We start from the raw sequence: 26529 nt of genomic DNA on the forward strand, positions 1-26529 counted from the left end.
CAAGCAATGTTGCCGGAAAAGATTCTTGTTCTGCTCAGCTGGGTGTACAAGGTACTTGCTAGAAGGATGTACTTAAGATGTCTTTTGCAATTTTTTTAATCTCAGTATAGATGGGTGGATGTACTAGTAAACTGTGTTTAGAACCATAGTCTAGTGACTAGAAATGACCACACAGGTCCTTGGAGATAAAACTAAGTGGAAGATTGCTTGACTAGCAGCTACAAATCCCTGGAGAAAAAGAAACAGAGATAGAGAAGAAGAAGAGAGAGAGACAGACAGAGAGAAAGAGAGATCAAATGGACCAAGTGCTCAAGGGCCCACAAAATGAGGGCAACTTTTAAAAATTACATTGAAAAGATGAAACTGGAAAGACATGAACTGCAAATATCTTTTCAAAGTATCCAATATTTTGCCCTAGTCTCTACTAGGGTAAAAATCAAACAAAAATTTCCCTCCAAAAAAAGTCTTACTTTGAAATTATCATAGGACTAAAAGTGAAAAAAGAATCCCAAACAACTTATTTTTCATAGCAAATGAATAGATTTTCCCCATCTAAGTTATAGCATAATGCTAAAAAGTCCTTCAAGAAGAATCCAGATTAACAATCAGGTGAGCTTTGTTTTTCTTCCATCAGCCCTGCTTAGTTACTTGTGGAAGTCAGAAACTAAATGTATCATTATCTGATATTATGGAAGAGTCCAGGCCTTTCACAATTTCTGTTACCAGAAATTAATACTTAACCTAATGGACTATTAGCCTAACCCATTAAAGCATTTTTAAGACTCGTTATGGCAGTAGTTTATAAATAACTTGAAATTAAAATAAAATTGGAAGTAGCAGCCCATTTATTCTATGACATATAGCTGATCATTTTTACCACCTTCAGTCTCAATATTTTTACTGTGGGTAATAAAGTAAGCTTTTACTTCAGTCACTTCAAAAGGAAATTACAAAGGTCAAAGAAAGGTCAAAGAAATCTGTACTAAAGTATGTAAGAGATCATTGAACTTTTAAAATATTAAAATATCTGACTCATTTTTCTCTGCCCTTCATGGTACATAAGTAATATCTTTGCAGCCTTAGGAAATAGACAGTCCTCCAATGGCTCACAGACAACAGGTAATCAAATTCTCTCATTTCTTCTGACTTCAGAGGACTTCTGTGCTATTACCTCAGTCTGGCTCTAAAGAAGTGATTTCTCTTGCTGGAAAGAGAAATAGGCTGTAGAAAATGTCTCTTCTTTCTTCCTGTAGCCATCCCATTTAAGATGGGTGCTCACAAAACGATAAATGCATTATTTGAGACCATTTCTATTAGGTTTCACTTACCTATCATTTTCTGAACTGCCTCAAGTGATATTTGGTTTCTGGAGCTAAAGACCTCTCTGGTGGTAGCTTCTCTTTCCCCCTTATCTTGAAGTATACATGTTCTTTTTTTTCCCTACCTCTTACCCTATGTTTTCCTTCCTGGCTCTGTAGAACCACCTAGGTTCATTAAGAAGCTAGAACCTTCAAGAATTGTGAAACAAGATGAATACACAAGATATGAATGCAAAATAGGTGGATCTCCAGAAATCAAAGTTCTATGGTACAAAGATGAGACTGAAATTCAAGAGAGCAGTAAGTTCAGGATGTCCTTCGTGGAGTCCGTGGCAGTGCTGGAAGTGCACAGTCTTGCCGTGGAAGACAGTGGGGACTACACGTGCGAGGCCCGCAATGCAGCCGGCAGCGCAAGCAGCAGCACCTCCCTAAAAGTTAAAGGTCAGGCCCTCCCCTGACTCCCTGTTTCCACATGAGCCTCGTTCTGGGGTCTTCTTCATTGTCTTTGACACTCCATCCTTTGTTTTAAAATTGTTCATGGATGCAATAAAAGAGATTGGAAGAGATGAATTCCATCTCTGACAGAAACTGATTTTTACCTTCACTCAGTTGTTGACCTCACTTCATCCTGATTTTCCTGTTTTCTACTTCTAGAACCACCCATTTTCCGCAAAAAACCTCACCCTGTGGAGGCACTTAAAGGAACGGATGTGCACCTTGAATGTGAGCTTCAGGGTACTCCCCCATTTCAAGTTTCTTGGCAGAAAGACAAGAGAGAACTCAGGAGTGGCAAGAAGTACAAGATAATGTCGGAGAACTTTCTTACAAGCATCCACATCCTGAATGTTGATACAGCAGACATTGGGGAGTATCAGTGTAAAGCCACCAATGATGTGGGGAGTGACACTTGTGTTGGTTCCATCACCATGAAAGGTTAGATTGGCTTCATTCTCTTCTGCTTATTAGTTTCCTACTAATTTCAATACTTGCCTACACCAGTAAAGACATTTCTAGTGCTTTTCCCCTTTTATATATCATTTTATATATAATCTGCTTCCATTTTTTAAAGTCATACCAATATATTTAGGCAACCTTGCCAATGGATTTCAATGGGTCTTAACAAGTCAGCTAAGAGCCAAGTATCAGTGGGATTACAATAGCAGGTATCAATAGGATTATAGCTGATGCCTGTAATCTTAGCTACTCAGAAGGCTGAGATCTGAGGATCATGGTTTGAAGCCAGGCTGTACAGGAAAGTTCAAGAAACTCTTATCTCTAATTAACCACCAAAAAATGCTATAAGTGAAGCTGTGACTCAAGTGGTAGAATGATAGCCTTGAGTGAAAAAGCTCAGGGACAGTGCCCTGGCCCTGGGTGCAATATCCAGGACAATATGTTCAATTTCTTTTATTACTTAATACAAACTCGATGGTAACTTTGGCCTCATCTATCAAGAATGGCTTAGTTAAGAAAAAGGAAATACTGTATTATCACTTGTTTGATTCCTTGCTTACATAATTTGAAGGAAACTGCACATCTTGAAACATTAACTTGCTTCTCTTTGCATCAGCACCACCAAGATTTGTGAAGAAACTCAGTGACATTTCTACCATCCTTGGAGAAGAAGTCCAGCTGCAGACAACGATTGAAGGAGCTGAGCCAATTTCAGTGGTGTGGTTCAAAGATAAGGGGGAAATTGTTAGAGAAAGTGACAACATATGGATTTCCTATTCAGAAAACATTGCAACTCTGCAGATTTCAAGAGCAGAGCCAGCCAATGCTGGGAAATATACCTGCCAGATCAAAAATGATGCTGGAATGCAGGAGTGTTTTGCCACATTATCTGTTCTTGGTTAGTACAAATACAAAGTTATGAACACAAAGTGCATACGTACCAGGATCTGTTTCCTTTCATTTTTTTTTTACAAATTTTGATTTCACAATGTGATGTGATTTTCATCTTATTCCAGAGCCTGCAGCAATTGTGGAAAAGCCAGAATCCATCAAAGTTACAACAGGAGACACCTGTACTTTGGAGTGTACAGTGTCTGGCACACCTGAGCTCAGTACTAAGTGGTTTAAGGATGGAAAGGAGCTGACAAGTGACAGCAAATACAAAATAAGCTTCTTCAACAAAGTATCTGGCCTTAAGATAATCAATGTGGCTCCTAGTGACAGTGGGACATACAGCTTTGAGGTACAAAATCCTGTAGGCAAAGACAGCTGCACAGCCTCCGTCCAGGTTTCAGGTTGGTTGACTTAGCTTTTCATTCTTTGTTGTAGTAATATAGTTCCCAACTATCTGTGTTCTTCAGTTTAACATGAGTCTCACATCCTCTGACTCAGTAAAACTAGAGGTTAACACACCTATAAAATAAAAAGGAAGCCGGGCACTGGTGAATTAATTAAAATAAAAAATAAAAAAGAAGCAGCTGGGTGTTTCCAGTAATCCTAGCTACTCAAGAGGCTAAAATCTGAGGATCTGCAGGAAAGGCCATGAAAATCTTGTTTCCAATTAGCTACCAGAAAACTAGAAGTGGCACTGTGGCTCCAAATGCTAGAGTGCTAGCCTTGAGTAAAAAGAACTCAGGGACAGCTCCCAGGCCCTGAGTTCAAGCCCCACAATCAACAAAAAGAACAACAAGAAGAAGAATTATTATTAAAATGGATTCATATGCAGAAATTATATGCCTTTCTTTTGGAAGGGTTTCAAAAAGCATGGTAGAATCCTACCATGGTAGAATACTACCAAACTAATCCTTGAGAGAAGGTTTAGAGTGCTTGTCCACTATTATTTAGGCTAGAATATGTCACCATATTCAGACTCACAACAACAACAAAAGACTAAAATTTCTGACTGGGAATGTGGCTCAATGGTCAAGCACTTGCCTAGTAAACACAGGATGTGAGTCCAGTTCTCAGTAGGAAGAAAAGGAGGGAGGAAAGAAAGACCCCAGATAGTAATCCTGTTGATTCTCTAGGATTTTGATTATATAATCTCAAAGGGGATTTTTTTTGAGACTCACAAAATGCTCAACAGACATAGTGAAATTCTAGCAAAAAGGTAATTCTCTAAACTCAATGTGATTATCCATGTCTTTTATTCCAATTCATAGGAGACAGAGAGGCAGGATTGTGAGTTTGAAGCCAGCCTGAGCTACATAAGCAATTCCTACAAGAGTAATTATTAAAAGTATAAGTCTCTCAGGTGATTTTATAACCAATATTTCTCCCTTTTATTTTTTGTTGTTTTTTTTTAATCACACTCAGATCGGATTATTCCTCCTTCATTTACAAGAAAGCTGAAAGAGACAAACGGTTTATCAGGCTCTTCCATTGTGATGGAGTGCAAAGTCTATGGATCACCCCCAATCTCTGTCTCTTGGTTCCATGAGGGAAATGAGATCAGCAGCGGAAGGAAATACCAGACCACTCTAACTGACAACACTTGTGCCTTAACTGTAAACATGCTAGAAGAATCTGATGCTGGTGACTACACGTGCATAGCTACAAATGTAGCGGGTTCCGATGAATGTAGTGCATCCTTGACTGTGAGAGGTTCGTTCAAAATAGTGAAATGGAATTGCATTTCAGACATGATTAAGCATTGTTAACATCATAGTACACAAAGATTAAATTTTCTGTGATATGTGCTTTTTTGTTTAGAACCTCCATCTTTTGTTCAAAAGCCTGAGCCCATGGATGTCTTAACTGGAACCAATGTCACTTTCACAAGCATCGTAAAAGGAACACCTCCTTTCAGTGTTAGTTGGTTCAAGGGTAGCAGTGAACTGGTCCCTGGGGCCAGATGTAATGTATCCTTGGAAGATTCAGTAGCTGAACTGGAGCTGTTTGATGTAGATACATCCCAAAGTGGAGAGTATACTTGCATTGTTAGTAATGAAGCTGGAAGGGCTTCTTGTACGACAAGTCTCTTCATAAAAGGTTTGTCTGCTATCCCATATTTACAAAATTGATATTAATGTACTAATCAGATAGACAGTATCTATGTATATATGCACTGGTTTCATGTGTTCAATTTGTTTACTTTAGCTCCAGCCAAATTTGTGAAGAGGCTGAATGATTACAGCATAGAGAAAGGAAAACCCTTGATCCTAGAGGGGACATTCTTGGGAACTCCTCCCATCTCAGTTACCTGGAAGAAAAATGGCATAAATGTAACTCCTTCTCAGAGGTGTAATATAACTACAACTGAAAAGTCAGCCATCCTGGAAATTCCAAGTAGCATAGTAGAGGATGCAGGACAGTACAACTGCTATATTGAAAATGCTTCTGGGAAAGATTCCTGTTCTGCCCAAATTCTGATACTAGGTTTGTCATGATTTTTCATTCATACCTTTTTATCCAAGGTATGATTCTCACATGTCACCCTCATGACTAATTATCTCTGTTGGCTACAGAACCACCATATTTTGTGAAGCAGTTGGAGCCTGTGAAGGTGACCGTTGGAGATTCTGCCTCTCTACAGTGTCAACTTGCTGGAACCCCTGAAATTGGGGTGTCTTGGTTTAAGGGAGATACAAAATTGAGACCCACCACTACCTACAAAATGCATTTTAGGAACAACGTGGCTACACTGGTTTTCAACCAGGTTGATAGTAATGACAGTGGAGAATATATCTGCAGAGCTGAAAACAGTGTGGGAGAAGTTTCTTCATCGACTTTCCTTACTGTTCAAGGTGATTACAATATGAAAAATGAATGAATTAGGGCTTCTTTATTATGGGATTTAAAATATCTGGTGAGAGCTTTCTTTGGGAGAAATCTTGGAAAATTCTAAGTTTTCTGATTATATGATTCCATCTTTAGTCAATAGCTGAGCCTTTCCTATATTATAGTGACAAATGATTACTAAGTGCACTTGGAAGAGAGGTGTGGCTACTTTTCTCTATAATTAAATCCTTAAGAAAAAATAAGTGACTATATATTTTAAAACTCCACTCCATGTATGTCTTATCCAAATTTCTAGAAGGCAGTCTTAAACAGTAGGAGGAACTACACCATGGCTACATTAAGTCTTATCCATGGCTGCGGTGGATTTTCTGCTTCCTACTGTGTAAGGCTTTCCTCCAAATCTCTACATCTTTCTCTCTATCCCCAAGTTAATTGAAGAGCTATGAATATTTCCTAATATCTTGACAGAAATTCCAGTTATATTTGGGAGAAAAAAATATGTAGTATATTAAAAATGAGGCAAATGTTGATTGCTTTAATCTTCTTCCTACAGAGCAAAAGCTTCCACCATCCTTTTCTCGACAATTGAGAGATATACAAGAAACAGTTGGACTGCCAGTGGTTTTTGAATGTGCCATAAATGGATCTGAACCAATTTCAGTGTCTTGGTTTAAAGATGGCAGACCATTAAAAGACAGCTCAAATGTACAGACATCATTTTTAGATAATATTGCCACTCTCAATATTTTTAAAACAGACCGGAATCTTGCAGGCCAATATTCTTGCACTGCTACAAACCCAATAGGCTCTGCTTCTTCCAGTGCCAAACTCATCCTCACAGGTTAGTGGATTCTTAAATTTCTATAAGTGTAATTGAAATTCTTATCAACTACAAAATTAGGGAGGAAACATTACTATTTCTGCAGTCTAGGGCCTGAAACCTTGTCTTTATTCTCTCTTCTTAGAGGGGAAGAACCCACCATTCTTTGACATTCCTTTGGCCCCTGTGGATGCAGTGGTGGGAGAGAGTGCTGACTTTGAGTGTCATGTCACTGGAACACAACCCATCAAAGTCAGCTGGGCTAAGGACAAACGAGAGATTCGAAGTGGTGGCAACTATCAGATTAGTTACCTGGAAAACAGTGCCCATCTGACAATCCTCAAAGTGGACAAAGGCGACTCTGGACAATACACCTGCTATGCTGTGAATGAAGTGGGGAAAGACTCCTGCACAGCCCAGCTTAATATAAAAGGTAGCAATGGTTTTTGCAAGGGGGGCAGCAATAACTGTCCTACTGGCATAGTTTTTATCTTGGATGACATGTAGGGTGCCATTTGTAAGCAAATGAGATGAAAATGTCTTAGAGGTAATAAGTTTCTCTAAAGAAAGAAGTAATCAAACTATATTTTTCTATACGTCAAAAGAATTTAGAACAGTAAAAAAAACTATATTTTTCTAAAACCATGTATGTCTTACCATGTATGTCTTAAGGCAATCCTCTTCTTTTTACAAAGTTCTGCTTCTATAAATGACTATAAGTTATTCTTATCTTCCATCTTCTAAGTCAGAGAAATGTTTAAAACAAGCTTGTAGGAAGAAACAAAAAAATCTGAGAGTCTGTACTGCTGTGCATTGGATTGAAGTGAATAGCCTTGGTTTTTAACTAAAAACAAGCCTTCCCTTTCTTGCAAAGTCTTACATAAATAATCTAATTATAGATTCTATTTTATATAACCTCATTTTTTTCTTTTTTTCTTTTTTTTCTTTTTTTTTTTTTTTTTTTTTTTTTGCAGAGCGGCTAATCCCACCAAGTTTCACGAAAAAGCTCTCTGAGACAATAGAAGAAACAGAAGGAAATTCATTCAAACTTGAAGGGCGGGTAGCTGGTTCCCAGCCCATAACTGTTGCTTGGTACAAAAATAACGTAGAAATACATCCGACTTCCAACTGTGAAATCACCTTCAAGAACAATGCTCTCCTGCTCCAGGTCAAGAAAGCAGGCATGGCTGATGCTGGGTTGTACACTTGCAAAGTGTCAAATGATGCAGGCTCTGCGCTGTGCACGTCTTCAATTGTCATCAAAGGTTAGCTACCTCACAGCCACATCCTGTTGTATTGTCTTTTCACCATTAGCTACTAGTGTATATTTCTTCTAACATCTTTAAATATGATATAGGAGACAAAAATATCCATTATCTAGCCAGAATTCCATCACACCACTTGTTCATTAAAATATATTACTATAGAAGCTGGGAAGGTGGCTCAGTGGTAGAGTGCTTGCCTTGCATGCTTGAGGCCCTGGGTTTGATTCCTCAGCACCACATAAGCAAAAAAAAAGCCAGAAGTGGTGCTGTGGTTCAAGTGGTAGAATGCTAGCCTTGAGCTGAAGAGCACAGGGACAGCACTCAAGCCCAGAGTTCAGGCCCCACAACCGACAAATAAAAAAAAAAAAAGAGCGGCTTTGGCCTAAAAAAAGTATTACTATAATCTAATAATCCCTAAGGTAAATGCCTTTTAATAAACAGACTCAGATCAGCTTTCTAAAACATATCCCAAAATTCTGTTGTAAGTAAAAGCCTAAGTTGAAATATGTGACATACTTTTCCAAAGCACATTAATTTTGAAAAATTTTAGAAACTTCCATAGAACAATGTATTGGTTTTGCTTACTATTAATGAAATATCAAAAAATACTCATTCTAAGTATATTTCTAAAGGATTATTGCTTAACATATATTACTCAAAGCTTTTGGCCTATAATTGAATGCTAATGTTAGACAATAGAATAAAATTTGCTCAAAACAAAACCAAGTATGGGTAGAAAATATTACACATCATTATAAAAGATATACTAAATACACAGTCATAATTTAAAGCAATAAAATAAAACACTGTGTTATTTAAAGGGATCATTATCTGATTTCCTGGCTACAATGGCTTCATCCAGATTACATTAGAGATTGTGAGAATTACTTATAAATGAACTCCTTAGAGCATCTTAGAGCTAATTACATTGACAGTTTGGTTGGCCATCTCATAGTGCACAGGTAGTGGGTTAATATTGAGAGGTTAGTATCATTAACAGGGTAGTGGTACTGAGTTATCTAAACTAATTCTAATTCTCCACTCATTTGATAAATTAAAATACATTTAGTTGATACATTTGCTAAAATAAAAACATTATCAGGTTTATATTCATGGTGTTTTTGCCATTGAAGAGACAATGTTTCCTATAGAATTCTGAGGCTGCTGAAAGAGCCATTTTAAAGAATAATTATCAGAAGTTGTCACCTTCACCATCATGAATATTGGCCTTATTCTTCTTGGTTATAGTTCCTGGAATCAATGAATAAAACTATTATATAACCCCAAGTTGGACGTAGAATTCTCGTATCACTCTTTGATCTTCCATTTTCAGTTGAGCACTAAGTTTCATTATCAATTCCTTGAGCTAGAATTGAACTTTAAATGCAACTATAACTGTAGTGAATAGCTAAAAGTAAATATCAGTGACAAATCATACATTAAGGTTTGGGCTAATACATTGCTCAAGAGGATGGTTCTCTTTCCCAGAGAAAAATGATTTTTGCTACTATTGGTAGCAAAAAAAGATGAGCAGAATTCCCCAAAAAGCCTTTAGCTTTTAGATTTCAATGAAAATGCAACTGGAGGCAGATTTGAGAAAATAAAAAGTCTGTTATGTGGAAGTTGCTGGAAAATACTAGTGTCACATTTGTAGTGCTTAATAAGAACTTAGATGCTTGATTGGCTTGTGGACAGTATGACATCTGTTCTTTGCTTGTCTCTAAAATATTTCTCTTTGACAAAAGAAATCCAACAGATGTTAACAATTGGCCAAAAGAAGAGAAAACCGTGGCACATAATTCCATCCCTTTGCCTATTACCAGTTAGAATGATTGACCTGTTGGAAGAATAACTGTTCTACTCTGTTTCTTTTGTGGAATTTAAAACTTTCTTTTCCTTCATATTCTTCATGCAACTCCATTTTCAATTCCAGAACCTAAGAAGCCACCTGTATTTGATCAGCATCTTACTCCAGTAACAACGAGTGAAGGAGAATTTGTACAGCTCAGCTGCCATGTATGGGGATCTGAGCCAATCCGGATCCAGTGGTTGAAGGCAGGCAGGGAAATAAAGCCTTCAGACAGATGCAGCTTCAGCTTTTCTGGTGGGACAGCTGTGCTGGAACTCAAGGATGTGACTAAAGCAGATTCGGGAGACTATGTGTGCAAAGCTTCGAATGTGGCTGGAAGTGACACTTCCAAGTCCAAAGTGACCATTAAAGGTAGAGACACCTCAACAGCCAATGAATGGAATTCAGATTTTTAGAAAATACCAATTCTTGATCATTTGTAATTTTAACTTTCTTATTATAACTGAAATATTAGGTGGTTTAATGGGAATCATTTCAACACAAACAATTTGAAATTACCCCAAGTTCACAACCTATTCCTTAAACCTCTAATGGCCTATTCATGAGGATATGTTTTGTGTTCTTCCAAAAATGTTATTCTCTTGATATAAAATAGCCCTGGAGGAGTTCTACAAGACTAAGCCAAATCTAGAAATATAAAGTTAAAAGCTACTTGTGATTATAGCTCAGTTTACAGTCCTTGTCACAAGAGAAGTCTAGAGAACAGCTTTATCTCCTATAAAAATAGCTGTATCTCCTATCTCATTCTCATATATGAAGCAGATCTTGGAATACATGATATTTATGACACTTCCAAGCTCTTATAACTATTTTTACATGGGGGAAAGTTAGTCATAGTTTTAAGGTTGTAATAACAAAGCATGTCAATGTGTCTTTCAGAAAAACCAACCACAGCTCCTGCAGCTAAGAAAGCAGCAGTAGATGGCAAACTATTTTTTGTATCCGAGCCTCAGAGTATTAGAGTCATAGAAAGTAAGTGCTTTGTAAAAAGTCCATCTTTATCTCTCTTACACCTTTTATGAGCTGAGTTCATTTTGGAGGAACAAATATAGGAAACATCCATTTTTAATAAATATTGTTTTTTTTATTCCCTAGAAACCACTGCCACATTCATTGCAAAAGTTGGAGGCGATCCAATCCCAAATGTTAAGTGGACAAAAGGGAAGTGGAGACAGCTGAACCAGGGCGGTCGCATTTTAATCCACCAAAAGGGTGATGAAGCGAAACTGGAGATTAGAGACACCACAAAAACAGATTCTGGACTATATCGCTGTGTTGCATTTAACAAACATGGTGAAATAGAAAGTAATGTTAACTTACAAGTGGATGAAAGAAAGAAACAGGAGAAAATTGAAGGCGATCTTAGAGCAATGCTGAAAAAGTAAGTTCATACATAAACATATTTATCCACAAAGGGATTTTTCAAGTAGACACCAACCATTTCTCACCTTGTCAACTGGCATATAACACCTTGTCAGAAACTACTTACATTTCCAATGACTATTAAATCAGCACTCAATTTCTATGCTTTTCCCCCATAGCATTTGATATTTACTTCTTATAAAGTCCATTGTGGTTACTAATTCTTTCTACCTTATAGTCTTAATTGGGTTCCCTGGTTAGAAAGTTTAGAGAAAAACTTCCATTATTCTTCCTTTCCATATATACTCTTTCCGTATACAGTTGGTAACAACAATCCAATATCAATACAGTCCATCTCCAAATGCACATTGTTTTTTATTGTTTTAGTCAACATGGTAAACTTAATATTTGTTGACTAAAAACAAAGAAATGTTCTTCTGGGAGGGAAAATGACATCTATAATCTTGAATGGTGATAAATAATTCCAAGTAAATGGAAGACAAGTGATTTGTATTCCTTATTTTATTTAGGACACCAGCCCTAAAGAAGGGATCTGGAGAAGAAGAAGAAATTGATATCATGGAACTTCTCAAAAATGTTGATCCTAAGGAATATGAAAAATATGCCCGCATGTATGGCATCACTGACTTCCGGGGTCTCCTTCAAGCATTTGAGCTTCTAAAGCAAAGTCAGGAAGAAGAGACACATCGATTGGTATGTACACATGGATGTGTACAGCATCATCATTTTTAATAAATCCTATTTGAAACATCTAACATGTTTGTTTCAAATTACCACAATTACTTAAATTACCAGAACCCTACAGTCATGGGAGGTCAATTAAATAGCATCAGAAATGAAGACAGGAAGTGGGCGAAGGAGAATGTAGTCATAATGTTCAATGTATATTCTATGAAACTAAGAAAATTGAGGGGCAGGGATGGGTTGGGAGGGATGGGGACAAATGATGAAAGGGGTAACATTAATCAAGATGTATTGTACTTATAAACAGATTTGCTGAATAGTGTCTCTTTGTACAACTATTTACAGATAATAGATATATAATTTTAAAATGGAAGTCGACAACAGTGATACATATAAAATTTTATTTTTTACATAATATTTCTTTTTGTCCTCCTCAGGAAATTGAGGAAATAGAGAAGTCAGAGAAAGAAGAAAAGGAATTTGAGGAACTTGTATCATTTATCCAACAAAGACTGACCCAGACGGAGGTAAAATGAAATCTACTGATAATGAAGTATGCAAAGTATTAACCAAAAATTAGAAAAGAAAGAGTGATTCATGTGTTTTAATTCTTTATTTTATTTAACTCTTTAATTCTCTAGCCTGTCACTCTGATCAAGGATATTGAAAATCAGACAGTTCTGAAAGATAATGATGCTATCTTTGAAATTGACATTAAGATTAATTATCCAGAAATCAAGCTCTCATGGTACAAAGGGACTGAAAAGTTGGAACCCAGTGATAAATTTGAAATAAGCATCGATGGTGACCGACACACACTCAGAGTCAAAAACTGTCAACTGAAAGATCAGGGCAATTATAGACTGGTTTGTGGTCCACATATTGCAAGTGCCAAATTAACTGTAATAGGTGAGTAAGAAATAATTCAGAAAATCCTTGTGAGATTAAATTATTATTGAGCACCTCTTCATACAATATTAAACAAAACATGTTACTGTGTCCCATACAGAGCCTACATGGGAGCGGCATCTTCAGGACGTTACTTTGAAAGAAGGCCAGACTTGTACCATGACATGCCAATTTTCTGTGCCAAATGTAAAATCTGAATGGTTCAGAAATGGTAGACTCCTTAAACCCCAAGGTAGAGTTAAAACAGAAGTGGAACACAAAGTCCACAAACTGACCATTGCAGATGTTCGAGCAGAAGACCAGGGTCAGTATGCCTGCAAACACAATGACCTTGAAACTTCAGCAGAACTTAGAATTGAAGGTGAGTTAAACGCATAACTCTAGTAATTTGTGAGCAGCATGGTACAATGGCAAACATTGTGCACAACCCCTGACTTCCTACTGGCTAACAGATTCCAAAGGGCAGGTGTGTTCTCATTTCCCAACATGCACACTGAAGATATCCATTCCCATCTCAAAATACCTATCAGTTATAAAGAAAATACTGAAACAAGTGTCAGTTCTTTTGAATATTTCTTTTAGACCACCAATGAATGTTAATCTGTACTGAGTCATGACTTTTCCACAGTTATTTCTACTTAAAATCTAAACTTTGTAATTCTCATATCAATCATTCTGGTTGCCAGAAGGAAGCCTTGAGAAGAATAAGATATCATAGCAGTAAATCTTGGCTAGGAATTAATATTTTGCTTATGGGACTTAATGTGATTTGATCTGTATGAAATATTATAGATAAAATTAACAACAGAGACGATAAGTAGCAGCCATTTTTTCAAGAATATTGATTTCATTTGATGATCATATTCCAACTTTCTGATGCACTGAAATTAAGTGAAAGCTTGGCACCTAAGAACAATGATATTGATTTGTTAATTACTTAATTGTAGGCATTTTCCAAAGACACCTCTCAAACTGCTCTGAGAAGAAGTTTGACTATGATAATAGTATCTACATCCAGTTTTTGGTGTGCATTTTTAGTAGTTCAGACACAATTACATAATACCTTATTTATATAAGCATATTAACTTTTCTGACTTAATTTAGAATGAATATCCATGTCTGTTTGTATTTTTTATTTTTTCTTAATGTTTTTAATTGTGAAAGTACCATACAGAGGGGTTACAATTACATATGCAAGATAATGAGCACATTTCTTATCAAGCATTGTTGCCTCCTCCTTTGTTTCCCTTTACCATATTATTCAATGGTTTTCAAATGAAGCAGCCTAGTTGAAGGTGATGATTAAATCCTTTAGATATAGTTTTTTTCAATGAGTAAAGCTCACCTGAGTATCATGATTGATAAGACATTCAAGGAGCTATTTCATATATAATTTCAGATTTCAGTGGACTCTCCACTCAGTTAAGTTTCATTGAAAACATCCTTGCCATGAACAATGAGTTGACACCTTTGTATCTGCGCATATGTGTGTAAAAAGCAGGTTTCTGAACTTTGAATAGTCAGAAATTTAAAAGTACAGACTTTATGTTGGGTTTTAATTCATTTTCCTGTGTGTCTAGTGTGTGCTTGCATATGTATATTATATACATAATTATTTTAAAGACACAAGAAAGAGCTCAACAGAAGAATTAATTGTAGAGTAGAACCACCCATTTCACTAATATTTTTGAAATTTAATTTTATATTTCAGTTCTAATCTCTCTTGAACAATCCTTTAATATAAATAATTGAAGGATTGCTCCTCCCCTCCCCGAGATTGATTTTATAGCAAAGCAGCTAAGAATTAGGACAGTTTTAATTTCTGATGCAAGAAGAGCATTCTATTCTTGATTAACATTTTTGGATGTTTGCCTCTATTTTACAATTGAAAGCAAAGATGGAGATGTTAAATATACATGAGCAAGGGCTAGGAATGTAGCTTAGTGGTAGAGTGCTTGCTTAGCATGCATGAAGCCCTGGATTTGATTCCTCAATACCATATAAACAGAAAAAGCCAGAAGCGGCACTGTGACTCAAGTGGTAGAGTGCTAGCCTCGAGCAAAAGTAGTTCAGGGACAGTGCCCAGGCCCTTAGCTCAAGCCCCATGAATGGCAGAAAAAAAAATGAATATACAAGAACATAACACAATAAAAGGAGATTCTGCACTCTACAATCTAACTTTAAATGCACTTTGTATTTAAACAGCTGAACCAATTCAGTTTACCAAGCGCATACAGAACATCGTGGTGAGTGAGCATCAGTCTGCCACCTTCGAGTGCGAAGTGTCCTTTGATGATGCAATTGTAACATGGTACAAGGGACCTACGGAACTGACTGAGAGCCAGAAATACAACTTTAGGAACGATGGTCGCTGCCATTATATGACCATCCACAATGTGACTCCTGATGATGAAGGTAATTTTAATGAGTTGCCCAATAAGTATATAATTTAACCCTCCCCTATTTTATACATTTCTACATGTCTATACATGGATATTCATTTTATTTTTTTAAACATGCATGTCAATAACTAAAGATGTTTGATGATTTCTCTCTGTAGGTGTCTATTCAGTCATTGCTAGGCTGGAGCCCAGGGGTGAAGCAAGAAGCACTGCAGAATTATATCTAACAACCAAAGGTGAGGAAATGCCCAAGTCACACCACACTGCAATCTGGAAAGCAGCCTGCCCTAGACAATTATAAGTATTTATTTATTTATTTATTTATTTATTTATTTATTTATTTATTTATTTATTGCAGAAATCAAACTTGAGCTGAAACCTCCTGGTAAGCTTTTGTTTTCATCTTTCTTACAATAAATTTGGCATAATTTGTTACTAACAGAAACACAACTAGAAGATATTGTTTTTCTTTACAATAAGATAATATCCATGAAAAAATAATTTTCAGTAAAATAATACAACTTTAGGCTCCATGAATTTGAGAAATTAGAAATAATTTGATCTCATGCGGCTGATATCTAAAACTACACCACCTGAGAAAACAGATTTTCCCAGGGAAGAAACTCACCTGTGTTGGCATACAAAAAGCATGAATATCTTTATGCCTGTATGTGTGTGCTCTTGGAAAGCTGTGATCGTTAAAACACATTTTAGTTGTCTAATCAATATCTATGTCCCCAGTTCCTCTAAGCTTACATTTGGTGTCCTTTTCCAGATATTCCTGATTCCAGAGTTCCAATCCCAACCATGCCTATCAGAGCTGTCCCACCAGAAGGTAAGACCCACACTTCCTGTCTGGGCTCAGAGCAGCAGTATTCCATGTCATATTCTCCACTGTGCATTTAAAAACAAAGTGAACATGCAGTTAGAATAATCAATATTTACTAGATCTACTTGTTCTGACTTGTGAATTGACACTGTATACCTTTGAGGTACTGAAAGAAAGGCATGAGACTTTTCATTACACTTCACATAAAACAGGAAATTTAAACATATTACTGACGATAACATCTTTTTTTTTTTTTAGAAATTCCTCCTGCAGTTGCTCTTCCTATCCCTCTTTTGCTACCATCACCTGAAGAAAAGAAACCACCACCAAAACGTATTGAAGGTATTATATGTCATCTATCTAAACTTCAAAATATGCAATTTCCCCATGGCTGTCTGCAAAAAAAGTCACTTCATACAGCATGTTTGCCCTCTAGTGTTCAAGAAGTTAAATTGCCTTCAAAATATTAACTAAATGTATAAGACATTTGCTTAAAATTCTAAAAATCATCAAATAAGCCAAATACTAGACTTCACACTAAAGTATAATGGAACCAACTTCTGCAAATAAACCATACTAATTCATAATAAAATTACAACTATGGTTTGTTGGTTCCATTTTAATTTTAATACTGTTTAAAACTTATTTGTCAAAAAGTATGATGTAGACCTATTCACCAGCTCCTTTTTGTGTAGTATTTTGCTTGTCTTTATTTTGTTTAAGTCATGAACTAACCAATAAAAAATCACAAGTATACCAAGAAAGTTTCCATTGCAAACAGTAAATACTTGAGAAATTATAGCATATACCCACAAAGCTATTTAATAAAGACAGCTGATTGCCTTGGACTTTAGAGTTATAAGTTCAAAATTGCTATTGTGCTAGAATTCTGTCTGAATAGTCAGAAAAAGTTGTACATGTCAAAGTCACATTTTTCCATACCAAAGCAATTACTGTTGTTTTAAGTTTTCAGATGTTCTCTACTAACACTCTCTAAAATTGATACCAGATACTTGAACCATTTTCACCCAGTATCAAAGGAAATTCAGTTTATAAAAATTCCAGTTTAGTGATCAATATACATGCATTAAAGTATGTATTGAAGTATGTTATTATTTCTCTCTTTTGTAACTGTGAGTATATTACTTCCATTTGTAATATCAGGGTAGAAGAAGAATCAAAAAATAAAAAATGAAATTTCATTTATATTTCTGATGTTAGAACTAATTGTATGTCTTAAATAAATTGTGTACCTTAAATAAATGATCTATAATGTCTACATGATTAGGTTTAAGTAGCCATTTACAAAACCTGAGCAATTAAATCAACTTTAACAATTAAGAGACAGCTATCTATTCATGAGTACTAGCAGCCCTAATCATGTGTGATTAAGAAATGCTATCAGGTATAAAAACAGCCAAACAAAAATAGACACTCTACCAGGGATAAGACTTTAATTTCAGCTGGGTGCTGGTGGCTCACACCTATAATCCTAGCTACTTGGGAGGCTGGGATTGTGGTTCAAAACCAGCCCAGGAAGAAAGTCCATGAGACCCTCCTATTCAATTAATCAGCAAAATACTAGAAATAGAGCTGTGTGTGCTTTCCATTTGTAACTATCCATGAGGTTTGCTCCATAAATTTTGAAAACTTGAATTCATAGTAGACATAAAATTAGTGAAGTTATCTTTTGAGAAACCTCCACACTGCTTTCCAGAATGGTAGAACAACTTTACACTCCCACCAACAGTTCAGTAGTGTTCCTTTTTGGCCACATCCCTTCCACCATCTGTTGTTCTATAGTACATCTCCCTCCCAAACATTTTGATTTTGCATTTGAACCCAAGATCTTTCTGAAACAATTATCCTGTAACCATGTTCATACTCTCTTAAAGTCACTAAATATCTGAAAAGATAAATGATGTCAGTATCTATATCTAATGTCTCTTTTGGTAGTGACCAAAAAGGCTGTGAAGAAAGATGCCAAAAAAGTGGTTGCAAAGCCCAAGGAGGAGGCACCGCCACCTAAAGGTATTGCTGTTTACCAAAATGTGATCCCTATATCGTTCTCTTGGATAAACATTTTAAATCCTAAACTGTGAAGGGAAGAGGAAGCATAAGAATTTGAAGACACACAATGCTCACTATTTTTCCCACCCTCAGCTTCAATCAGACTCCTATCTTCCTGTGCCTACACTGCCCGTCACACCCAACAGGAAGACTAGAAAATTCTGGCTAATTATCTCTAGCTAGTAATTTAAAGGATGCCTTATCTTTTAGTCCCAGAACTGGTCTTGACCAAGTCCACTGAAGAGGAGACCAAGGGTGGTACTAGTTTCAAGAGACTGCCCAATTCAGGGTCCTTCCTGGTTTTCCTGATCTAAATAGCATTGATTGCAGGAGTTAGGAAGAGGAACACATTTTGAAAGAAAATAAGCTCAAACCAGTTTAATTTTTAATACTTCCTGGAAGAATTCTGGGAAGACAGTTGGGCAACTAAATTTAAACATGTGTAATTTAAACTTGTTTTGTGCTTATCCTGGGGCTTGAACTCAGAGCCTAGGTGCTGTCTCTGAGATTTTGCTCAAGGCTAACTCTGTACCACAGGAAACAGCTTCACTTCCATTTTTATTTTTATTTTTGGAAGTTAATAGGAGGAAATAGGCACAGACTTTCCTGCCTGGGCTGGTTTGAACCATAATCCTCAAATCTCAGACTTCTCAGTAGTTAGGATTGCAGGCCTGAACCAACTAGCACCCAGCTAAACAAATAGTTTTAATCCATTTGCCTGAGAGTGGAGTAACTAACTCTTTAACAGGAGAATACAGAAGAGCATAGGGCACATTTGTCACCAAGACTTTCCTGAGTAGTCATTTGTAAAATGTAATAAACCAAGAAAAGCAATCTCATGAACTTTATAGTTAAAAACCAAAAAATTAAAAATCAAACAGATTGCTTTTAGCACTAAATGTATAAATAAACATCCCCTTCATATTTTGTATAAATACCAATTATTTTAAATAAATCCAACCTAGAATCAATTAGCATCCATAGATCATAAAAATGACTAAGGCAGGCCGGGTGTCAGTGGCTCACACCTATAATCCTAACTATTCTGTATGCTCAGATTTGAGCATTGCAGTTCATAACCAGCTTGGATAAGAAAGTCTGTGAGACTCTTATTTCCAATTAACCACCAGAAAGTCAGAAGTGGAGCTCTGGCTCAAGTGGTAGACCTACCCTTGAGCTACAGAGCTCAGGGACAAGCTCTAAATTCAAGACCTAGGACTGGCATACAGACACACAGACACACAAGTGCAGAGAGAGAGGGGGGGAGAGAGGGAAAGAGGGAAAGAGGGAGAGAGGGAGGGAGGAAGGGAGAGAGAGATACACACACACACACACACACACACACACACACACACACACACACACACACACACACACACATACAAACAGACCAAACAGAAATGTTCAGGACTGATAAACACTATGCATTATTTATGTTTTTGAAGTTCCAGAGGTTGCCAAGAAGCCCCCACCTCCTACTACCTTGATTCCAGCAGAAGGTAAATTGAAAAAAATGTATTTAACTTTTTTATTCTGTTTATTTGTGAGGCTGCATTTCTTTACTTAAATATTAGACTTCCCACTGATTATAAACTTGCAGAGCTTTCCCCTTCTCTTGTATTAAGATGAAAATGAGCAGCAGTAAATAACAAGTGGCTATTTCATCACTCCTATCCCAGTTGAGAGACAGGGAGAGAGCAGTGAAGACCAGAGAGAAAATGCTTATATCTTCTTAGCTTTAAAATTATAATCAGCACAAATGTCATGGAAGCTAGAAATCATGGTAGTATTAAGGTTTTCTTAAATCCATTCATTATGAATGAATGGATTCAAGAAAACATGATATATATATATATATATATATATATTAGAATTTTACTCATCCATTATAAAGAATGATATTGTATCATTTGTAAAGAAAGGGAAAGACTTGGAAAAAATGATGCTTAGTTAAATAAATCAAGTCCAGAGAGACGAAGCATGCATGTTTCTCCTTACATGTGGAAGCACGAATTAGCTCATAAGTGTATAGGTAAATGCATTGGGTGATATAAAAGTGTATACAAATGTATTAACAAATATGGTAGATTTAAGGGAAAACTCAAATAATGTAATTCTTAGAGGTAAAGCCAAAGTTCAATAAAAGAAATACCATGAAGCTAATACTTGAAAGTAGTAAGGTGCGGTCAAGGGGAAAAGGTTAAACAAATGAAGAGGAGAATGCAGTCAAGAATCCAAGGTATAGCCTACAAAATTAAGAATTGTTGGGAGAAGGAGTGTATAGAGGCGGGCTGGGTGAGAATGTTGGAAGAGGTGGCATTGATCAAGATGCATTGCACTCATCAACTGCTTTGTTAAATGGCAACTCCTTTGTACAACTATTTAAAGATAAAATTTTAAAAGATAAAAAATGAACTGAATTGGTTAATTTTAAACATTGTCTTTATTAAACTGAATCACTAGTCAGATAACTAGTCACCAGCATGTCACTAGGGGGCCATAACAGCCAATAATATGGAGATAGGAGGATTATGGTTCAAGGCAAACCCAGGCAAAACAAATTAGCAAGACTCTACCTCAAGGAATGACCAGGAGGTAATGGTACATACTAATAATCTCAGTTGTATGGAAGTATAGGTAGGAGGATCAGAGTCTAAAGCAGTCCAGGACAAAAAGCATGATACTCTGTGTAACACATAACCAAAAAATAATTAAAATTTTAATGTAGGTTAAAAAAAGAAACATGGTAGCATGAGTAATTTGAGCCTTGAATGAAAATTAAACATGAAAACATGAAATTATCAAATCTTAAAACATTTCAAGGGAAGAAGTTTAACAAACTGAAGTTCCTACAGAAAAATAATTGTGTGTCCTTTCGATATTATTTATTGATTCCATGTTCTTGACACTAAAAGAAAATCCTCAAATCAAGAGTCGAGTACATCTTGATATTCTTTTATTTGCATATATTAACTGTACAAAGGAGTTTCATTGTGATTTGCTACACATGCATATGATGTACTTTGGTCATATTTGTTGCCTCGGTTACTCTTTTGTGTACATCGTTTTAAATTTTATAAGGAGTTTTGTTATTTTCATATATACATAGAGTTGACTTTTATCACATCTTTGTATATTCTTTTTGTTGTATTCCATAGTTACTAAAACCTTAAATAGAATCAATACAAAGAAAAACATTTAAAATTTCAATATAATATCTGAGCTACTCAATATTGTTTGAATTGTCTATTTTTTAGATTTTTTATTTATTAAAGCAGTTGAATTGATGCAATTAATATAACTAACCTATACTCATAATTTATATTCCTTCCTTCCTTCCTCCCTTCCTTCTTTCTTTGTTCTTTTGATCCTTTCTTCCTTCCAGCTCCTGAAATTATTGATATAACTTCTAAGGCTGAAGAAGTAAAAATAACAACCATAACCAGAAAGAAAGAGGTTCAGAAAGAAAAAGAGGCTGTGTATGAGAGAAAACAAGCTGTCTATGAGAAGAAGGAAGTTTACATCCAACCTTGGGATGAACCCTATGAAGAACTAGAAGTAGAACCATACACGGAGCCATTTGAGGAGCCCTATTATGAAGAGCCAGATGAAGACTATGAAGAGATCAAGGTAGAAGCTAAAAAGGAAGTTCACGAGGAATGGGAAGAAGACTTTGAAGAAGGGCAAGAATACTATGAAAGGGAAGAAGGTTATGATGAAGGGGAGGAAGAGTGGGAAGAGTCTTACCAAGAGAGACAAGTCATTCAAGTTCAGGAGGTTCATGAAGGTATGTATACATTGGATCACTTGTTTCCCTCTTTTCCTGTTTGGCTCAGCTCATTATACTTTCAGTACAATTTACCTGATTTGAAATGGATGAGAGATGAAATGATAGTTTCAGTTTTTGTGCTTAGAAGAGTCATTTTCCTCAGAATTTTTGTCATGCTTTGGCATAAGCTGCTAAACATTGAATGCTATTGCTCAGGCTAAATTCCAAATGCTGTTCTAGTGTAGAAGTTAAGACATTTTACATTTTGCATCTCTTAATCATTCTTCATTGAAAACCAGCAAGCAACAGGAGTAATAATAATATGCTATCCATGCTAAGTCTTTACACCATTACATGTTATTTTTAAATTTGGTCATTGACAGTTAATATATGTTATTAGAACCAACTGATTTAAAGACCCTACCTTATGTTGTATTTTTATTAAAGAATTACATGAGAGAAAAATTCCAGCAAAAGTGCCAGAGAAGAAAGCACCACCTCCTAAAGGTATGTCATTGAAATGATTTTAAATAGATCAAGACATCATTATCATGGCTTGTTTGACAAAGATACATGAATCACTAGTTAAATCCAATAGGCACAACTTCTTCTCTAAACTTTATTGTATCCATGAATATTTTTCTTAAGACCTATATAATTCATTTAATTAAAAAGATGATAAATGAACATAATGGTAAATTTTAAATAAATATAACTAAGAAATTTAGTCACAGGAATTTGTACTTGAATTTTAGCACATCAACTTTATCTCTCTCTAAAAAAATTATACAGATATACAAATGTGTGTGTGTGTCTGTAGAGAGAGTGAAAGAATTTTAATAGGAATTCTAAAAACACTGCAATTTCTTTAAAATGCTTGCAGTTGTAAAGAAGCCAGTAGTTGAAAAAGTTGAAAAGACAACTCGAAGAATGGAGGAAGAAAAAGTTCAAGTCACCAAAGGTATACCATCATTTGAAGTATTTCTGCTATCATGTACACAGTAATCTGTTTTCTGACATATACTCATATTTGTTTTTATAGTCATCTAAACTATCTCTAACATTTGTGAAAAGTAATATCCTTTACAATACAAATATATTTGTACATATTTTTAAAGTACCTGAAGTTTCTAAGAAGATTGTTCCACAAAAACCTTCCCGGACTCCTGTACAGGAAGAAATTATTGAAGTGAAAGGTATACATCTTTGTCTTTCAGATATAGATTTGAAATAATATTTATACATATGGATAGCTGTAGATATATTAATAAATGCTTCACAGATCACTACCAAAATAACACATTTATATGATACCAATTTTATGTGGAGTTATGCATAAGTATAATTAAAAGCACATAATAATATTCTCTTTTTTAGCTTTGCTTACAAATTATTTATTTAAGGAGGCTTCATATGGAATGAGTAGTTTTCTAACATTACCATGCAATGAATTCTATTGCATAATTTATTTTCCATCCTTTATTTTATATGATGCGATCCTAGAGGATTTGGAAAAATACCACATTGTCTGTGAAGAAGTTGTGTCTATTTGATTCTGATTTAACAGTAATTTATAAAGACTGCATGTGTTGTTAGTCCATATAGATCAAAATATGATTTGTTTCCTTGTCAATACTAAATCTGCTCTCAAACTATGACATTAACCTACTCAATCTGTGTCTAAAGACTTTCAGTGTGCTGTCTGTGTGTCTCATTTGATGTCTTCTCCTAGAAGAAGAAATACTAATGTAAAATGCTCTCTTTAAAGTACCAGCTGTGCACACAAAGAAGATGGTTATTTCAGAAGAAAAGATGTTCTTTGCTTCACACACAGAGGAGGAAGTGTCAGTCACAGGTATAAGGAAAATTTGAACTTGGGGCTCAAATGGAAAATTGTATATAAATGTTTATCCCTCTTCTTATCCAGTGTGTGATCATGTATACATTTCTGTCTCCTTGTAATTCATTCTCTGTCATCACTTCATTTCATGTTTGTCTCTGATTAATTCCAATAGTTTTGTAAATTATAATGGCTACCAACAGCAATCCTTATCAGTAATTGAAATGTACATTTTTTTAAGTCCCTGAAGTACAAAAGAAAACTGTGACTGAAGAGAAAATTCATGTTGCTGTTTCCAAAAAGATTGAGCCACCACCTAAAGGTATTGGTAATCCATTCTAAATTTTAAAATCATTTTTTAAATTGTACTAAAGATACAGTGTCCTGGAGCCACTTCATACCAGCTCACCAGAACCTATGGTTACATTTTCAAGAATTTTGTTAGCCAATAATTTCATTATTAAAGTTAAACTTAATAATTTAAAACTTAATTTATTAAAGTTAAATTTGCTGGATGTTGGTGTCTCACACCTATAATCCTAGCTACTAGGAGGCTGAAATCTGAGAATGATGGTTCAAACCTGGCCCAGACAGGAAAGCCCATGAGTCTCTTGTCTCCAATTAACCAGCAAAAAAACTAGAAGCCACAGTGTGGCTAAATAGTAGAACACCAGCCTTTGGGCAAAAAAGTCAAGCAAGAATGTGAGCCCTGAGTTCAAGCCCCAGTACTAGCTCACACGCACAGACTTAAATTGTATAAATTCATAAGAAAGTAAATTATATTTAAAACACATTATTAAATACTCAAACCATTCTACTTCTTATTTTTCTACATTTTATCATCACAGGTGTTTCTGAGGTGGTTTACGTCTATTGTCTATGTGGTTAAAAAAATAGTATATATACATCTTTTTCCAAGTCCAAGACAATGAAGTCATACTGGTAGCACAATGACAGCATTTACATCATTGAGAATGTTATAGCAACTGTTATAGACCAAGGCTCCATTCTGTCTCTCTACACTAAATTGTAAATGTAAACATTTACTATTTTAAAAATATTTTATATAATAGCATGTGATTGTTATCATGCACTCCAGTGCCTTATCAGGAGAATGAAACAACCAACTCAATAAAGAAATGCTGCAAAAATTTAAAAAAAGAATTGAATCAGTCTGAATTAAGTTATATTAAGATAAAGTAAAATTGTTAAAACACCGTCTTCAAAATGACTTATGTTCATCAAAATATCCAAAAAAGCAGCTTCTGGCGCCTCTGAGGAAGGGGTGTTCCCAACTCTTGTTCCTGAGAAAGTAGACTCTCCTGCCGTTCAAGAGACTGGTGTGGTTATCAGCTTTCTAATTAGCCATCCAGGCATCTCCACTTACCATGTATTCTAACACATAATTTTCTTGTATTCCATTGGCAAAAAAGGGGAATGTCTATTCTTTATTTCTAAGTCTTACAAGAATGTATGACTTAACGAAAATGCACAGTTTCTCAAAAAGTGATATGTTTCTTTTAAAGTCCCCGAGCCGCCTAAGAAAGCAGTTCCAGAAGAAAAGATTCCTGTTCCCATTCCTAAAAAGGTGGAGCCCCCATCAGTCAAAGGTAGAATCATGCTGTTGAAAAGATAGCTCTTAGCTTCCATCTTCGTGCCTCTATAGTTTGTGTCTTCAAAACAGTATTAGTAAATCATCTGTAGTATATTTAATTCTATGTGTATTGATCTCACTAATTTGTAGTAATGTGTTGCATGAATAGCAGGAGCAGTTCTTCATAGCTGATTATCCTCACTGGGTCTTGATCTGCGTCTTGTAATATGTGTAATGTCTACACTGTGGTGTCGTATTTTTTAGCATTCCTTTCTATCCCAAGTAGAGTATATGAAATTACTTTTTAATTCTTAAACTCTTACTGAGGCGTGATACTTTAATGTAATCTTAAGTATCTCAGAAGGAGACTAAAATATTCAACATTGTTTCAACAACGATATCTTTAAAGTTCCTGAAGTTCCCAAGAAACCTGTTCCGGAAGAGAAAAAGCCAGTTCCTGTACCCACAAAGAAAGAACCTACAGCTCCCCCAAAAGGTACACAGCACTGACAATGGGGAGACCCTTTGCCAGCTCTTTGCTTCGCATGGTCTTCATCTGCACTTTGCTATCTCTTAGATGTTCCTTATGTTTTCCATGTTTGTCCTCTTTGGGGCTGTCCTCCTGAAATGCATTATGAATAGTGCTGAATATTCCTAAGGCAACACTGAACAGCATTATTATATATTATATACTTCAAAACTGAACAGCATTATTACCAAAAGAAGTAGCTGTGTCAAACTGGTATCTTAAAATTTTAATATCTTCCCTCTCTTAGAGAAAGATTTGTAAAACTTGTCTTCTGCAAGGCATTTTTCTAGGAAGAAAAAAAAATTACTTGTCTTATAAGTATGTACCTTCTTCATAAAAACAGTGATAGGTTGTGAAACAAGGGAGGCAGATAAGAACAGCTGAAGAATGGTTGGCAGAAGTGAATGCAACTAGAGAAACTGCCATATTTCTTTCAAGTCAATAGTGGCAAGTCTTCAGCAATGGGGAACATTGAGAGTTCTTACATTTATTTTCATCAAATTTCTTGAGACATTAATTGAATTGCATATTTCCATTGATAATGCAATTGT

At 35.6% G+C, this 26529-nt stretch overlaps 1 protein-coding gene across 1 annotated transcript in view; it reads left to right on the forward strand.

Annotated features, from left to right (window-relative positions):
- LOC138825447 (titin) overlaps positions 1–26529 on the forward strand; it is a 201988-nt gene that overhangs the window by 11326 nt on the left and 164133 nt on the right. Inside the window, exons 14-46 of the mRNA XM_070020028.1 lie at positions 1479–1760; positions 1974–2252; positions 2890–3171; positions 3290–3568; positions 4590–4877; positions 4986–5264; positions 5373–5651; positions 5741–6019; positions 6568–6855; positions 6980–7267; positions 7809–8099; positions 10033–10320; positions 10849–10941; positions 11065–11350; positions 11862–12045; positions 12474–12563; positions 12678–12945; positions 13046–13306; positions 15151–15360; positions 15506–15583; positions 15706–15732; positions 16123–16182; positions 16435–16518; positions 18133–18207; positions 19692–19745; positions 21632–22033; positions 22463–22522; positions 22899–22976; positions 23134–23211; positions 23784–23870; positions 24097–24177; positions 25382–25465; positions 25859–25945. Coding sequence (XP_069876129.1) covers positions 1479–1760; positions 1974–2252; positions 2890–3171; positions 3290–3568; positions 4590–4877; positions 4986–5264; positions 5373–5651; positions 5741–6019; positions 6568–6855; positions 6980–7267; positions 7809–8099; positions 10033–10320; positions 10849–10941; positions 11065–11350; positions 11862–12045; positions 12474–12563; positions 12678–12945; positions 13046–13306; positions 15151–15360; positions 15506–15583; positions 15706–15732; positions 16123–16182; positions 16435–16518; positions 18133–18207; positions 19692–19745; positions 21632–22033; positions 22463–22522; positions 22899–22976; positions 23134–23211; positions 23784–23870; positions 24097–24177; positions 25382–25465; positions 25859–25945 — 6129 coding nt within the window. The remainder of the gene's footprint in view (positions 1–1478; positions 1761–1973; positions 2253–2889; positions 3172–3289; positions 3569–4589; positions 4878–4985; positions 5265–5372; positions 5652–5740; positions 6020–6567; positions 6856–6979; positions 7268–7808; positions 8100–10032; positions 10321–10848; positions 10942–11064; positions 11351–11861; positions 12046–12473; positions 12564–12677; positions 12946–13045; positions 13307–15150; positions 15361–15505; positions 15584–15705; positions 15733–16122; positions 16183–16434; positions 16519–18132; positions 18208–19691; positions 19746–21631; positions 22034–22462; positions 22523–22898; positions 22977–23133; positions 23212–23783; positions 23871–24096; positions 24178–25381; positions 25466–25858; positions 25946–26529) is intronic.

This window comes from Dipodomys merriami, unplaced genomic scaffold (assembly GCF_024711535.1).
Source record: "Dipodomys merriami isolate MVZ:Mamm:240054 unplaced genomic scaffold, mDipMer1.0.p SCAF_1, whole genome shotgun sequence".
NCBI classification, from domain to species: Eukaryota; Metazoa; Chordata; class Mammalia; order Rodentia; family Heteromyidae; genus Dipodomys; species Dipodomys merriami.